Below are 15,659 nucleotides of genomic sequence, written 5' to 3' on the forward strand. Positions count from 1 at the left end.
TCCTTGAATCTATAGGCTCCTGCTCCTTCTTTTTCCCTGTAAACTGTATTTGTTGAAGAAGCCAGGTCACTTTTCCTACAGGGTTTCCCACATTATGGATTATGCTGGTCATATTTTTAAAACTCATTCCTCTGCTCCAGTTATTTCTCATAAACCGATAGATCTATAGATGCAAGGTGCGATTTTTAAGCAAGAATACTTCGGAGGTCATGTTGTGCCGTTAGGAGGTACGTAATGTCTCCTGGCCTCTCTTGCTGTGACGTGAGCGGACACTGATGAGCGTTATCTAGGTCCATCAGCTCATAAGGGCTTTGCAGAGAGGTGACTCTAATACTGCATCTTCACTTACCAGCTGGATTCTTTCAGAGAGAATTTTTTCTCCTCAAATAATGATTACCTGGAGGTATAGTTCCTATAAGAAAGGCAGATGGAATTCTTGATCCCCTTCCTTTTATGTTTGCAGAATGAATTGGTTCCCCCACTATATCACCCAAAAATGATCTGTGAGTTCTTTTTATTATTCCTATTATTATCATGAACCCATGGGTTTTAACAATTTTGATGTGTTTCAGTCTATTGCATTTTTTACTCTTACTCGTGTTCAAATGGTCCCATTTTGGGCCTCCCCAGCTTAGTTCCTGAATCCTTCTGCCCCAACTTCAGTAATCTTTGATAGTTTCCTTGCTTTCAGGAATGATAAAATGTTCTTGGCTTATCTTGTATATTTCCTGTCTTGGATCTGTAACCCAACACTCTTTTAGGAACTCTGATTCCTGCTGGTGGAAAATGGTATTTAGAATTCATAATCTGCACACAGGAGGCACTCACTGCTACTGGTGGATCATGGCTTCTGAGTCTCTTTAATGGGTAGAACTAGGAAATATATATATATATATACATATATATATATATATATACACACATATACATATATATGCATTTATTATATATGTGCTATCTTGTTTTAGTTTTTTGAAAACAAATCAAACTTATGAAAAAGTTGCAAGTGAAGTACAAAGAACTCCCCACCCGCCAGCAAAAACCTTTTGAGAGTAAATTGTTACCACGAATGTTCCATAACCCTCAAATACCTTTTGTTGGTATTTCCAACAAACAAAAACATTTTCCTCCATATGCACAGTACAACCATCAAAATGAGGAAATGCACGTTGATACTTTACTACCATGCCGTGTTCATACCACATTCAAGTTGTTTTACCATGGTTACAGTAATGTCCTTTACAACAAAAAGATCCAGTTTAGGATTATGCATTGCATTTAGCTTCGTGTTTCTTTAGTCTCCTTCCGTCTAGAACAGTTCCCCATCTTTCCCCCAAATTCATGCCTTTGGAATTTTTGAAAATTATAGGGCAGCTGTTTTGTGGAATGTCCTACAGTTTGTGTCCGTCTAATGTTTCCTCATGATTAGATTCAGGTTGTGCATCCACAGCAAAAACAGCATGGAAGTGAGGCTGGGTTCTCATTGCATCTTATTAGGTGACACACAATTTCAGTTTGTTGGATTACAAATGATGTTCATTTTGATCGCTTGATTAAGGTGGTAGCTGCTAGGCTTCTCCTTTGTAAAATAATTCTTTTCGTCTTTGTAATTACTAAGTATTTCTTGGAAAAGTACTTTGAAACTATGTAAATACCCTATTCTTTGCCAAACTTTCAATTCTTTCATTTACATATTTATAGCAATATGGACTCTAGATTCCCTATTTTATTCCATGGGTTATTATCTATTGTGATCACTGTTGACTTTGATGCGCAAATTGTCCCAGATATGGCCAGTAGGTGCCCCTTCAGACTAGCTTCTGTGTCTCTCTGACTTGTACCCATTGTATTCCAGGCTCATCTTGTACTTTGCCTGTCCCAGCTGTGAAATAAGTCATTTCTCCAAAGAACACAGTTTCCTTTATTGTAGAATAATACTTAGAAACCAAGATCACGATGCTAAATGGGCTTATTGCTTTATGGGGCATCTTCATTCTCAGGACTTCTATCAGTGGACATAGCTCGGGGAGATTAAACTTGTACGCATACACACACATCTATATTTGTCTCTATATCTATATCTATTTGTGGGAAGTAATGAGTTCAATTCCAATCCAACACTACAGGGTCCATTCTGCTTTCTCTCCTTCTGTATTTGTAACATCTTTCTCCAGGGGGTTAGGCAATCACTCCCATTATCCATAACATGTTCACTCATTTGGCCAATTCCCCACGGCGTCCCATAGCTGCTGCCACTTCCTCTCCTATGACAAGCCCTCTCCCCACCCTACTGGGGCTCTGACACCCGCTCCAGGCTGCACCACTGACTGTCCCCATGGGCACCCTCCTCATCCGCCCACGCTCCAACACCCAGCGTCACGCTGCTCCTCCACACAGACACCATCCTCGTCCCAGTTGGCTCTGACCACACGCTGGCAGCCCACCCTTCCGCAGGGGCACCCTCTGCACCCCAGGGCTCCCCTATCCTGACCCCCCCCCCAAGCGTGCACCTCTTCCTCAGCTGCACCTCATGGCTTTAGGGATGAATTGTTGAACAAGAGAAAAGAAGACAAATAAAGGAAAGAGGTAGAGGATGAGAAAGAAAGAATAGCTACATTTTTTTGTTTGTTTTTAACAGAGAGGAAAAACTTCTGGAGTATATATATTTCCAATCCAAATTTAGGAGTATATAATTTTACTTAATTTCTTCGATTTCATATTTTTATCTTTTTTCTCTTAAGCCAAAGATCTTGATTCCTAACCACATCAAGATGATTATTTACTCTACCTTACTATATGTTTAATAGTTTCAGACTAACAAAACCAACACTGTTGCAAACAATATGATTGGTGAAAAGAGTTTAAGATCTTTTAGAGTTCTTTTTATCCTAAGGTATTCCCCACTAAGGGTCAAATTACTATGTTTAGGTCATTTAAAATAATTACTCTCAGTGTGGTTAAGCCTCCAACTCAAAATGCAGTTGTGTATTATGTTTCATTTTGCTTTTGTATTTTCGGGATAACTAGAGGGAGAAAAGAGATTTGAGTTGGTAATAATTTTTGGCAGAAAGAACACTCTGAAGGAGACTAGTTCAGGACAGGTGGAGGATAGAGGGGAGAGGTCCAGAAAGTTAGGAGAGGGTCATAGAAAAGGACTGAAAAGCCACAAAAACCACATAACCTCTTTGGAGAGGAGCTTGGCAATATCTACCAACATACATTTGATACTTTACTACCATGTAATATTTATCACTTACTGTAGGGTTAGCATGTAAGTCTGTAAGTAAAAACATTTGACTCAGCAAACCCCATTTCTAGGGATCTATCCCAAAGACACACTGGCATAAATATGAAAAGATAACGTGTTCAAGGCTGTTCAATGCAGCACTATTTGCAATAGTAGAAGATTAGGGATAACACTAACATCCATCAGGATGTTGAGAGACTCATGAGGACATAGGGCCGTGAACGGGCCTGATAAACCAAAGTTTGAGGAAGCAGAAACCATGAGGAAACAGCATTTATGAGGGAGAAAGAGAGAGAGAAAGGAGAGAAGAATCAATTTGACTAGAAGCTCCACGAGGCCAGGCAGGAATCGTTCTCAGTTTTAGTCGCTGGAGTATCTCCAACACTTAAAATGGTGCTTGGCACACAGTAGGTGATCAATAAATATTTATCAATATATTGATAAATGAATAAGGTAGCAAGGTGGGGGAGAAAGAGTAGCACTGACAGAGAGACGCAGGAACAGACACCCATGCAGGGCACAGAAAGGACACTAAGTGAGCAGCGTTTCCCCTCCCAGCCAGCCCACCACGTTCTAGTGTGCTTGATGCAAAGTCTGCTGGGATCCAAAATCTAACTCAGGGGTTGAGATAAGATCTGCCTTTTTGTACATTCTACCCTTTGTCTTCTAGAATTATTAGAATTTAAAAATGTGGTCAAACTTCTGGCTTTTTTTCTGTAGAATAGAAATGATTCCTCTGTGCAGCTTAAATGTGCATTTCTTCTATTATGAGTAAAGTTGATCAGCTCTTTATATGTTTAACGGTCACTTGTATTTTTTGTTTTCTGTCCCCTTAATGTCCTTCTTGACATCCTGATTTGGGGGAGCTCCATATCGCCTTTGGGAACAAGATAAGCCCATCTTATTTACTTTATGACATAATTTGGTTTCTATGGTTCAAAAGATAATAGTAGACAGGCACGATAAGGTGAATGGCAAGTAAAGCAGCTTCCCAACCAATTCCATTCTAGGGTCCTGCTCCCTCACCCCCACTCCATACACACACTCTCCCCAAATTAGCCCAAACCTCACAAACAATAGGAAACATATTACATTCCTAGCAACACTATCTGGCCAGGTAGTCTCACCGGCTCCCTCACCCCACCTCCTCTACCAACTTGTCTCCTTCTGACTCCAGATCACAACTTCAACTCTTGCCTGGATCCCCAGCCTGTCAGACTGCCCTGCAGACTTCAAACTTGCCAACCAACCCTCACAATTGTATGAGCCAATTCCTTAAAAAGAAATATAAAAATATTTACATGTGTGTTTGTGTACACTGGCTGAGATGGCCAGTAATGGTGAGTCACACAAAACTGGTATTTAGAGCAGACGGCAGGGAAAACCCAGTGGCTGCCTATATGCATAAGATTGAGCAAATAAGTAAATAAATCGATGGTAATGGGAGTCAGGCTTCTCACTGACAGGGAAAGTAGGTGTAAATGTGAAAATGGGGAATGCAAGAATAAATCCTGTAGTATGGACTGAAATTGAAGTATCAGTGTGAATTCACGGTTTGATAGATAGATAGGTAGGTAGGTAGATAGAAAGACAGATAGATAGGTAGATAGATAGAAGATAAATAGATAAAAAAATAAACGGAGATGAAGAGGTACATGTGCATTCTCTGTAGTACTGTTGCAACCTTTCTGCAAGGTTGAAAGTGGTCCAATATAAAATTACAGAGCTCCATAGAGATGTAGACACAGATATAGGTATAGGGATGTAGATGGATATATAGATAAACACTAGAATGATACCTCCCCCATAAAAAAACAACTAATAAAAGGGGTAACCTAGGGCAGCTGGGCATGGGTGAAAGAATAGATGCAGTCAGGCAAGAGGATAAGACTTTTCAATGTAGATCTTTTAACATAATTTTTATTTCAAACCATGCGATAGTATTAACTACTTGAGAAATAAACCAAATTTAAGAAGTATAAAACACAGCTCTGACCATGTCCCTCCACTGCCTGAACCTTATCGTGGCACTTGGTTGCGTCTGCCTGTCTGTCTGTCTGTCTCAAGTCTTCCTTGTTATTCTCCTCACCAGTCACATCCCTCAGTCCTGCCTCCCCAGACCCTCCCTCAGGTTCTATTATGACCACAGACATTGATGGGCACCAAGTACACAACGCTGGGCCAAGCCCTTGACTCATGTATTATTGCAAGGTCCTCTGCCTCTGTGGCCTTGGTTCTATGGCAGACCCTCTGCCCAGAATACTCCTCCACAACCTGGTATGTTTGAAGCGATCCTTTGAATCCCAGATCAAATGCCGCCTTCTTGTGGAAACTTCCCTGCCCCAGGCTACTAAATTGCCCCCTCCTCTGGGCTCTCAGGGTGCTTTTTCATCTAGTCACTTGTCACCTTCAGGAGTGTCTTTGGGAAAAGTCATCTACTTCCCAAATCCTTAGGCCATGCCTGGAAAGGTCAGATGTCCCACGAACATTTATTGAATTCATTTGGACTGAGAAAAACGTTCCCCAAAACGTTAGACCAGCAGTAAAGACCCTTCCTGGGCAAAGAATGGATTTCAAATGAATTTGGGAGTCCCATGACTCCTAACAGAGACCTAGAGACCAGAAGTTTGAGGAACTCCCATTCCAGCTCTACTGTTTTCAAAACTTAAGTTGGATCAATGGTAAAACTCTAGACCCCCAAGGGAGTGGGGGAGTAGTTCTTGGGAAAAGTATAGAGAACAGTGGAATGATTCATTTACACCACAAAAGATGCAATACCAGATATGTAAGCTTCAGCTTTTCACCAGCTGAAGACAGAAAGACTGGGGGTGCCGGCTGGATACTCCACGTCTCTCCACTCTCCTTCAGGACTAATTAGAATTTCAAAACACCTAGATGACTGTATAAAAGCAAAAATCTTACGCCCTTATCTTCTCTCCCCTTCTTTGAAGTAACGTGTCCGTAGTCTTATAACTAACTTCAGAAACAGAAAAAAATTCCTATGTTCTTCTTTGGAAAGTGAAAGTATAATCACTTTCCCTCCCTCTAAATCAGCTAAGCTCAGACATCCAACAGTGTCAGGACATAAATAGAAGATAATAGAAAATCGTTATGTTTGGAATGTCATACCTTAGAAAGTGTTTTAATGCGAAGAAAAGCTACTTCACCTGCAAGAAGAAATGCAGGTTGTTCCATTCTGGGAGATTTTCAGGACGTGGAGTTTTTTTTTTTTTTTAATTTATTTATTTATTTATTTATGGCTGTGTTGGGTCTTCGTTTCTGTGCGAGGGCTTTCTCCAGTTGCGGCAAGCGGGGGCCACTCCTCATCGCGGTGCGCAGGCCCCTCACCATCGCGGCCTCTCCCGCTGCGGAGCACAGGCTCCAGACGCGCAAGCTCAGCAATTGTGGCTCACGGGCCCAGTCGCCCCGCGGCACGTGGGATCCTCCCAGACCAGGGCTCGAACCCGTGTCCCCTGCATTGGCAGGCAGATTCTCAACCACTGTGCCACCAGGGAAGCCCAGGACGTGGAGTTTTTGAAGACAGAGACAGCAGCAAGCTTGATCCTATCCACACAGGGAGAGACGGGAGGGGTAATGATGATACTTCTCAGAATGGAGATGAGGCCTAGGCTGGGTGATGCTGAGCAAAGCACTTTACTTCTGAAGGTCTCAGTTTCCTCATCTGTTTAATGTGCATAATAGCGAAGGGGTCTTAAGGATTAAACAACACTACATCTGGCACTATATATAGGAGGTGCTTAGTAAATGTCTGTTGTTTATTCCCCTGTTTCTGTCTTCAAAAACTCCATGTCCTAAAAATCTCCCAGAATGGAACAATGTGCATTTCTTCTTGCAGGTGAAATAGCTTCTCTTTGCAATTGGAGAAGCAAATGTAGTCAATTACAAGCTAATTGTCTCCATTCCCAGTTGCCTTTAAATAGCCAACCCTCCTCACTTATTTAGGATTTCTGCCATCAAAACGTCTTGGGAGGAAAGAGATAAAAGACACAGTCCTTACTCTCTGGGAACGAGTAATTGCTTACGATTTACTTTGAGAAGTGGAAACATACAGGTCACTGCAAAGAACCAGGGAATAGAGAGAAAAAGCAGGTGACTCAGCGTAAAGATGGCTTCCTGGAGATATTTGAGCTAAGTCCTCAAGGATAAGCAGGAGTTGGCCAGGTCAAAGAAGGGAGGGGACAGGGCTCTTCCCCATGAGAGAGCAGCAGCTGGGGAGGTTATGGAGGTGACAGGAGACACTTGGTGCTCAAAGGCTGAACTTCAGCTGGGTAAGGAAGGACACCTAACCCTCTCTGTCAATTGAGAATCAAGAAGGGCCAGACGGTCCTGATGCTGGAGGTCCATTCTCCAGCCTTGCCCAAGGCAGCAGAAGAGTCCAGTGAGGCTGAAGGATGAGAAGTAGCAGGAGCCGGGTGGAGCCAGAGCCGTGCACACGCTCTCCGGGCCCAGGTTTCCCCTTTGTCCTTCATGGGAGCTTTAGGCTCAGGTCTTCCCAGACCCTTTTCTGGGGTGTGTATGGAGGGAATAGGCACCCTGGGCAGGACCCTGTTCTCTCCCCCACCATCCTGAAACTGCACACCCCAGATTGGGACTCAAACTCACAATCTCCCAGCTGAAATTGCACACCTGGTCTCAGGACTTAATGAAGCTCAGGTTCTTTACGTCTTGTCGCAGAAGGAATTCAGGGAGAGGTAAAGTGATAAGAAGTAGATCTATCGAGAGAGATATATACGCTCCATAGACAGAGTGTGGGTCATCTTAGAAGGTGAGAGTGGCCCTGAAATATGGGGTGGTTAGTTTTTATGGGCTAGGTAATTTCATAGGCTAACAAGTGGGAGGATTATTCCAACTACCTTGAAGAAGGGATAGGAATTTCCAGGAATTGGGCCACCGCCCACTTTTTGGCCTTTTATGGTAGGCCTTGGAATTGTCGCCCTTGGGTGTGTCACTTAGCATATGCTAATGTATTACGATAGCGTATAATGAGGCTCAAGGTCTACTGGAAGTCGAATCTTCCGCCACCTTGCGCACCTATTCGGTTCTCAACAGTTTATTCATATGTCATTCTTTTAAAGGTTGTGCCCTGCCCACTTCCCTCCTGTCTCAATCCCAGCCCTAGTCAGGTCCTGCTCCTTCCTGGATCTCTCCAGCAAGGCCAAAGGTCGTCACCCCCACCCTGGGAAGAGGAGGGATTTCTCCCCCAAAACAGGCCCATTTTCAACCTCTCTAATCAGGTCATTGCAGGTCCTTCCTAAGCCCTGGTTGGGAATCTTGTCTTGTTCTCCAAGTTTGGGGCCTGCTGGGCCTGGGAGGCAGGTCAGTCATGTATGGATGTGTGTATGGGGTGGCAGGGAGGGTGAGGGTAGGCCATTCTGTTTGTGCCTACGACTGGGTAGCTCCCAGTTTGGGGCAGCCTGAAGCTGATACCATTTGCCAGGAGACCCTCTTTAGGAAAAGGTGCGTAACATTACAAATGCAAAATTAGACGCAGACCTTGGAAGGGGGTCTGTGCAAGTGAGGTGACCCTACACATTAAGCATCATTGGTTTCATGGCAAGCCCGCTAAGACACTCACCACATGCTCCACCCACCTTGGGAGTGGGGGTGGGCTGCAGAAAGAGTACAGACCTAGGACCCTGATTCAGTCCAGCCTCTGCCCTGGATAATCAAATCAGGGCATATCTCTGTTCTGGCTGATCTCTAAGGTACTTCCCAGCTTCATGAACAAGGCCATTTAAAAACCATCCAAGTCCCTGTTACCGTTTTTGGAAGCTCCAGCCCATCTTACATTAAATGCAATAAATTTTTTTTTTTTGGCCATGCCATGTGGCTTATGGGATCTTAGTTCCCCAACCAAGGATTGAACCCATGCCCCCTGCAGTGAAAGTGCAGAGCCCTAACCACTGGACATCCAGGAAATTTCCTAAATGCAGTAAAATGTATTTAATTAAACATAAACCCATTAAATATATATTTGGATTTACTGTAAAATTTGGAAGCTGTTTTTAAACTTCACTTTGGGAAGTGTCATTCATTCAGCAAATATGCATTGCATGCCCACTCTGAGTCAGGCACTGTTCTAGATATTGGGGTACAAAGTTAACAAAAACCCCTGCCCTTATGGAGCCTATGTGGGCTGGGGCCCAAGAAACAGATACAAAAAATAGATAGTGTGGCAGATGGTGATAAGTGCTGTGGAGAAAAATAAAGCAAGAGATTAAAAAAAAAAAAAAAAGCAAAAAATAAATTAAAAAATAAAGCAAGGATGGGGATAGGGCTGGCTTATTGCTCATAAAGGCCCTGGAGTTTGGTGGTCAGTTCTGACCTTTGGCAATGACTGATGAAAGACAATTGGGATTAGTGGTGGGCTCTGATGAGACAAAAGTCAGTGAGACTGGGTGTCTTGCCAGGAATACTCAGGACTCTGGAGCTCAACCTTAATTCAGGGATGATTCAGCGGTTCTTTGGCTTTGATTAATTCAAATAGTTTACAAGTGAGTACAATTTCTCAATAATCAATGCGCATTGCTAACTTAGAAGTTTGAAATGAAATGTTTCTATGCTAAATCTAAGCATAAGAATGGCAGACTACTATTACATTTGTAGACAGTAGTTGAACACGTATTTGTGTGCTGGTTTCTATTTGAATTTGGTAGCCCATCCATGCTTTTAAAGGTCTTAGACATTTCGTCTGCCCTGGGAAAGCTGGCAGGAACTGTGCTGAATGGGTGACCTGCCCTGGTGATGACCTCCTCCCATTGGGGCAGGTGCTCTTTGGTAGTGAAATTGAATAAAGACACAGGCAGGCCCTGGGTGCAGGGCGCCCACTGTTTTTGTTCACATCTACCCTGGGCTTCACATCTCTAAAAGGGAGCTCGTATTCATGAACTACCCCATGGGGTAGTTTGAGGCTTCAGCAAGGTCACTCCTGGCCCTCACAGAGGCCTGCCAACTCTTTTTTAAAGATTTTTTTTTTTTTTGATGTGGACCATTTTTAAAGTCTTTATTGAATTTATTACAATATTGTTTCTGTTTTATGTTTTGGTTTTTTGGCCATGAGGGATCTTAGCTCCCCGACCAGGGATCGAACACGCACACCCTGTATTGGAAGGCGAAGTGTTAACCACTGGACCACCAGGGAAGTCCCAGGCCTCCCAACTCTTGGTGCCTTCATCCCTATTATCCACAGAGCTCTCTTTGAAAAACCATCCACCAGCTCCCCTGCTACATCCTGCAACTCACCAACCGGCCTCCGCCCCCCTCCTGAAAGGCTGACTCCTGGAACTGCTGTCACAAAGCCCCGACCTTCCAGCTTTGTCACCACGAATTTTCATTCACTCTCAAACCCTTTCCCTCCTTCACCCTCCTCCTTAGCCAAAGTGGCTCTCTCCTGTCCCATGGGGTCATCTCCCACTGCCATCACACTCTGTGGCCATACAGGGAGCTCTCCCTCGTTCCCTGCTGAGAACTCCAGGCCACGAACCCATCACCATCCCCTGCTCCTCCTTTGAAGTTCATCTGTTTCTGGCACTTTCCTCTTCAACTCCAGTGGCTCTGGCACCTAACGTGGGCCTGGCGCCCTGACCTGGTCCGTGCTGCTCGCCTGCCTGGGGATGCCCCCCATGAGCCTGCTCCCACCCTGACATCACCCCCGGGTCCATCTTCAGCAGCACGCAGCACCCCTTCCCCAGGCCACGTCGTCACCCTACTCTGTGTCCACCCTCCCGGCCTCACGCTCGGTGGCTTCCCTTTCCTACCATAACCATAACCCACTCACCTCTCCGCAGACCCCCAGTCACATCACCTGTCCCGTCTCCCCCACGCACTCCACTCTCATGCCGTCTGATTTCCTTCCCCTGGGGGCTGGAGCCCCTCAGCCCTTTGGATGCTGCCCTTGCCAATGGCCTCAACTCTTCTCAGTTTACCCCTCTGCCCCGGACTGTCCTGTCTTCTCTCTCCTCTCCTGTTCCTTGGCTGGGAGTTGGCTGGTGGAGAAAGTTATCATTCCATGCTAAATGGACCGACTACAAAATCATTCTAACTCTGCCACTTCTTCGGCAATCTGATCCCTTTTCCCATAATAGCACGCTTTTCATTACTCCAGGGACTATCTCAACCTTGGCCTTTTGCTCTCAAATTCTTAATACCGCGCCTATTGCCAATTTCTTAAAATTACTTCGCCTACCACTTTCTGGAAGCCAATCTTTAAGAGCTTTGTCCTCTTCCCATCTTTGCAGTAAAATGCCTTCCTTGTCTTAGGGGATTAGTTGCCTCTGATTCTCTCCAAGTCCTAACTTCCTGGTCCAGATCAAGGACACTCCAGGTAGCAAAAACTTGTGAAGTGGGGGTCTCTCAATGCTGTTTGAGAACTTTGAGAAATCATGGAAAGCAACAGGTCAGAAAACATAGGTCTGATTTTTCAAAGGTCGAAGGCGATTTCCCACAACTATAGGCTTGGTGAGCTTGCCCTCAATCTCCGACAAAATCATGGAAACCAAAAGGCTGCTTTATGCTCTTTAAAAAACAGAGCAATTACTTGGAGCCAATACACGTTCTCTAAGCCTCATTTTGACAAGTCTGCTGGACAGGTAGATCAGGAAAATGCCATAAATATAGTTTATCTGGATTTCAAGCAAGGTTTTGTGTGTGTGGGGGTTTAATACTAAAATATAGTTGATTTACAATGTTGTGTTAGTTTCAGGTGTATAGCAAAGTGATTCAGCTATACATATATATATTCTTTTTTAGAGTCTTTTCCAGAATATAGTTCCCTGTGCTATATAGTAGGTCCTTGTTGTTTATCTATTTTATATATAGTAGCAAGGTGTTTTTTGATAATCATGTGAGCAAGTAGGAAAATATCGTCTGAATTAAAGTAAAACTAGGAGAATTAGATACTGGGTGACTGTGCCCAAAGAGTGCTAAATAATCCATTAATCTCAGTCAGAAGGGATGTTTCTAGAAGTTTGCTGAAGGTACTACCCTGAGACTTACCCATTCAACATTGCCCAAAATTTTTTGGATGATAATATAGAAGGAACACTTACAAATATGTAGATAATATTTATAAAGGGTTAGAGGAGATCATTAAAGCCAGAATTAACTCAACTCTAACAAGATATCTTTAATAGGGAAAATTAATTAAACACATAATATTGAGTGAAAGAAGCAAGTCATAGAAAAAAATCACAGTAAGATTCCCTTTATATAAAGTTCAAAATAGGCAGAACTTAACAGTGTATTGTTTTGGGAAATGTGTGTAGGGGATAAAAGCCACGAAGAAAAGCAAGGGAATGATAATCACAGAAGCCAGGAGAGTTGAGAGGGAAGGAAGGGATGTGACTAGGGGCAGGAACTAAGGGTCTGTGGGGGGCTACTGTTCTAATTTCTTAGCTTGGGCAATGGAACACAGTATTTATATTATTATTATCCTTGAAAACGAATATATCTTTCCATGCATTCTTTTGAGTGTTTGTTACATTTTACAGTAAAAAAAAAAAAAAAAAAAAAAAAAATTGAAAGGAATAAATCTGAAGCTCTCTGGTCCAAAAAACTCCCCCAAAGTTCCAATAGTCTAATCAACATGATGTGTGGAAAAGACTTAGGGGACTTAGCTGATAATATAAGTCAAACAGTCAGGTGATCTAGGCTAGGCGTGGAGAATGGTCTTTACCCTGCTCTGTACAAGCCACTGGGGGCATGGCCAGAGACCGTGCACAGTTGGGGAGCTGCTCTTTCCCTGGGAGGAGGGGACTTGACTCAGGTGATATGAGGCACCATTATCTGTCCTCAGATGCCTGCTTTTCCTGCTAATGGGAGTTTAGGAGGAATCACAGTTGGCAGCTGACAGCTGTCATCAAACCTTTCAAGGCTGTTACATGGAAGAGGAATTCAACTTGCCCAGGGTAGCTGCAGAAGACAGAACGATGGGTATGTTACTGTGAGGCTGACTTTGGCTCAATCAAGTAACTTTCTAATAGTCAAATGGCTTTAAAAATTCATGAGCTTCCCGTCTCTGGATGCATTCACGCCAAGAGTGGAGGAGCTCTGTTACGGGTGGTTGGAAAGGACACAGAAGAGTACGATTGGTTTAAATAACCTTTCAGGTCCCTTCCAACCTCCACAGGCTACGGTTTTATGAAATTCCATGATTCAGTGCAACTTGTGCATTATGCCTGGGAAGGAAAGCGAGAGGCTGATTCTGAAACAAGAGAGATTTGTTCTCAAATATAAGCCTTATGTTTTGACAACTTTTTTTTTTTTTTTTTTTTTGGCTGCACCACATGGCATGCGGCATCTCAAACAGGGATCGAACCCGCGTCCCCTGCAGTGGAAGTGTGGAGTCTTAACTATTGGATCACCAGGGAATTCCCCCAGCTTCTTTTTAGATCGATACATGGCATTGGTTTAGAAGGTTCGGGCACCTTCTACCCCGCATTTCTGAGATTTCAATGGCCAAGAGCTTTGAGACCCCACCCCCACCAACAGAAGCATCTCTTTTCCTGATGTGCTTCAAGATTCTCGGTGCTGGAGGGGTCCCTGAGGTCCCGTGTCAACCTCCCATCCAACTGCAAGAATGCAATACGGGCTCAGAGGGACACCCGGAACTACAACCGGACGGAAGCTGACTCATGCTGTTCTCTCCTGCCACCTTCTGGCCCTTCCCTTCATCTCCTGCTTCTTCAGAATGCTGGAGGTGTCTACTCAGGAGAAAACATTTCCAGGAGGCCTCTGCCACCCAGAATTCCTAGGGGGGAGGGACCCTTCCTATAAGGGGAAAAGCTTGGAGGACTTCCAGTGGTTCTTACTAAATCTAGGAAAAGCATAAATTCACAGATGATGAGGACTGCAAGAGACCTCAGAACTCTTCTAACCCAGAGCCCTCAAACTGATAGCCCGTGGGTGACGGGCAGCCCATGGACAGGTCTGATTGGATCTAGCAGCGCTGAATAATTCTGAGCTACCATATACACATTTGGAAATTTGACTTAAAAACCAGATTTGTAATGTAATTTGCTATTGGATTTTCGTGAAGTCTCAAAACTGAGAGCAGTAAGTAGTTGAGTATATCCACATTCTACCTGCAAGACACACCAATAGCCAGATTACAATAGTGCTTATCCCAAAGGACCCCTCCCATTGGCTCTTGTAAAGGAGGACCAAGTGGTAACCCTCCTTAAACCTACCTTTCTAGCCTCTGCCCCGCCCCTAGAGGAGCCAGCTGCCGGGGGGCAAGCGGAGCCCAGGGAGAGCTGGAAGAGGCAGAGTGAAGAATCAGACCTGAACTAGAAGGTGGGTTCAAGTTTGGAATCCTATTTGTGGTTAAAGTTTGGATTTAAATGATACTGGAATTTTTTTTAAGTTTATTTTTTATTGAAATATAGTTGAATTACAACGTTGTGTTAATTACTGCTGTTCAGCAAAGTGACTCAGTTATACATACATATTTTCTTTTTCCTATTCTTTTCCATTATGGTTTATCACAGGATATCGAACATAGTTCCCTGTGCTATACAGTAGGACCTTGTTGTTTATCCATTCTATATAAGACTGGAATTTTTAATACATAAAAGGAAACTGTAATTTAAAAATGTAACTCTTCCTATCCTGGGAAGCGGCCAAGATGTCACCCAAGGGTAGGGAAAGCAGACCATTGTGGAAGGTGAAATTAAAACGCTCTTCTTTTTCCCCTGTCCTGTCAAGTTCAGCTCCTTCAATGAACGTTATGCATTGGCTTGTCTTATGGAACTTGATTTCCCTGGAGCAATTCGCAGCTGGAGCTCAGCGGCAGCTGCCCCCTTTAGAAGAGCTACCCACACGTGGTGCGCACACGCTTGCCCACCTCGCCTCACCGGCCCTCATTCCCATCACCGGCCTGCCCCCCGTAGCACTGGGATTTATAACCCTTCCTCTAGTCCTATTCCTCTCTCCAGTGGGCAACCGGAGGCCCAGAGGGGACAACTGACTTGTCGTTAAGTCACATAGTAAAGGAGCTGAGTTACATCCTAAAATGCACACTCCTAAAGGTAAAATCTAGGGTGAAAATGGTGTACGGCTCCCTCTCCTTCACGATACTGGGCATATCCTCACCCACACTAGATCTTCTCTCCCGTCCTTTCCGCCATAGTAAGAAGAGGCGCTGGGATGCAGGGTAGCCAAGGTAGCAAGCTGGGGGCGGGAGATAGAACCCAAGGGGGGCTGGGGTGCTGACATCCCGAGTTGCCTGAGGCCAGTCCTGCTCCAACCCCCTCCCCACCCCCAAGCACAAACTGAGATGAAAGTAAGCAGTTTTCTTCCTTTTCCTTTGTTCGTTCTCCACTGCGCTCAGATTTTAATTGGAACTCGGGAGTTTACTGAGAGAGAACCTGCCCTGTACCTCCGTGTCCAGGCA

General features: G+C 44.2%; 1 protein-coding gene across 2 annotated transcripts in view; it reads right to left on the reverse strand.

The window, feature by feature from the left end:
• The window catches only part of CCDC25 (coiled-coil domain containing 25), an 82,680-nt gene that overhangs the window by 23,877 nt on the left and 43,144 nt on the right, over positions 1–15,659 (reverse strand). The window contains exon 9 of one of the 2 annotated variants that reach the window (XM_082469037.1): positions 2,943–3,023. The exons of the other annotated variant lie outside the window; for it this stretch is intronic. Coding sequence (XP_082325163.1) covers positions 2,958–3,023 — 66 coding nt within the window. The 3' untranslated portion in view covers positions 2,943–2,957. Of the gene's footprint in view, positions 1–2,942; positions 3,024–15,659 lie in introns of those variants that run through there. 2 annotated transcript variants of the gene reach the window in all.

This window comes from Balaenoptera physalus, assembly GCF_965194825.1.
Source record: "Balaenoptera physalus genome assembly, chromosome: 7".
Classification (NCBI taxonomy): domain Eukaryota; kingdom Metazoa; phylum Chordata; class Mammalia; order Artiodactyla; family Balaenopteridae; genus Balaenoptera; species Balaenoptera physalus.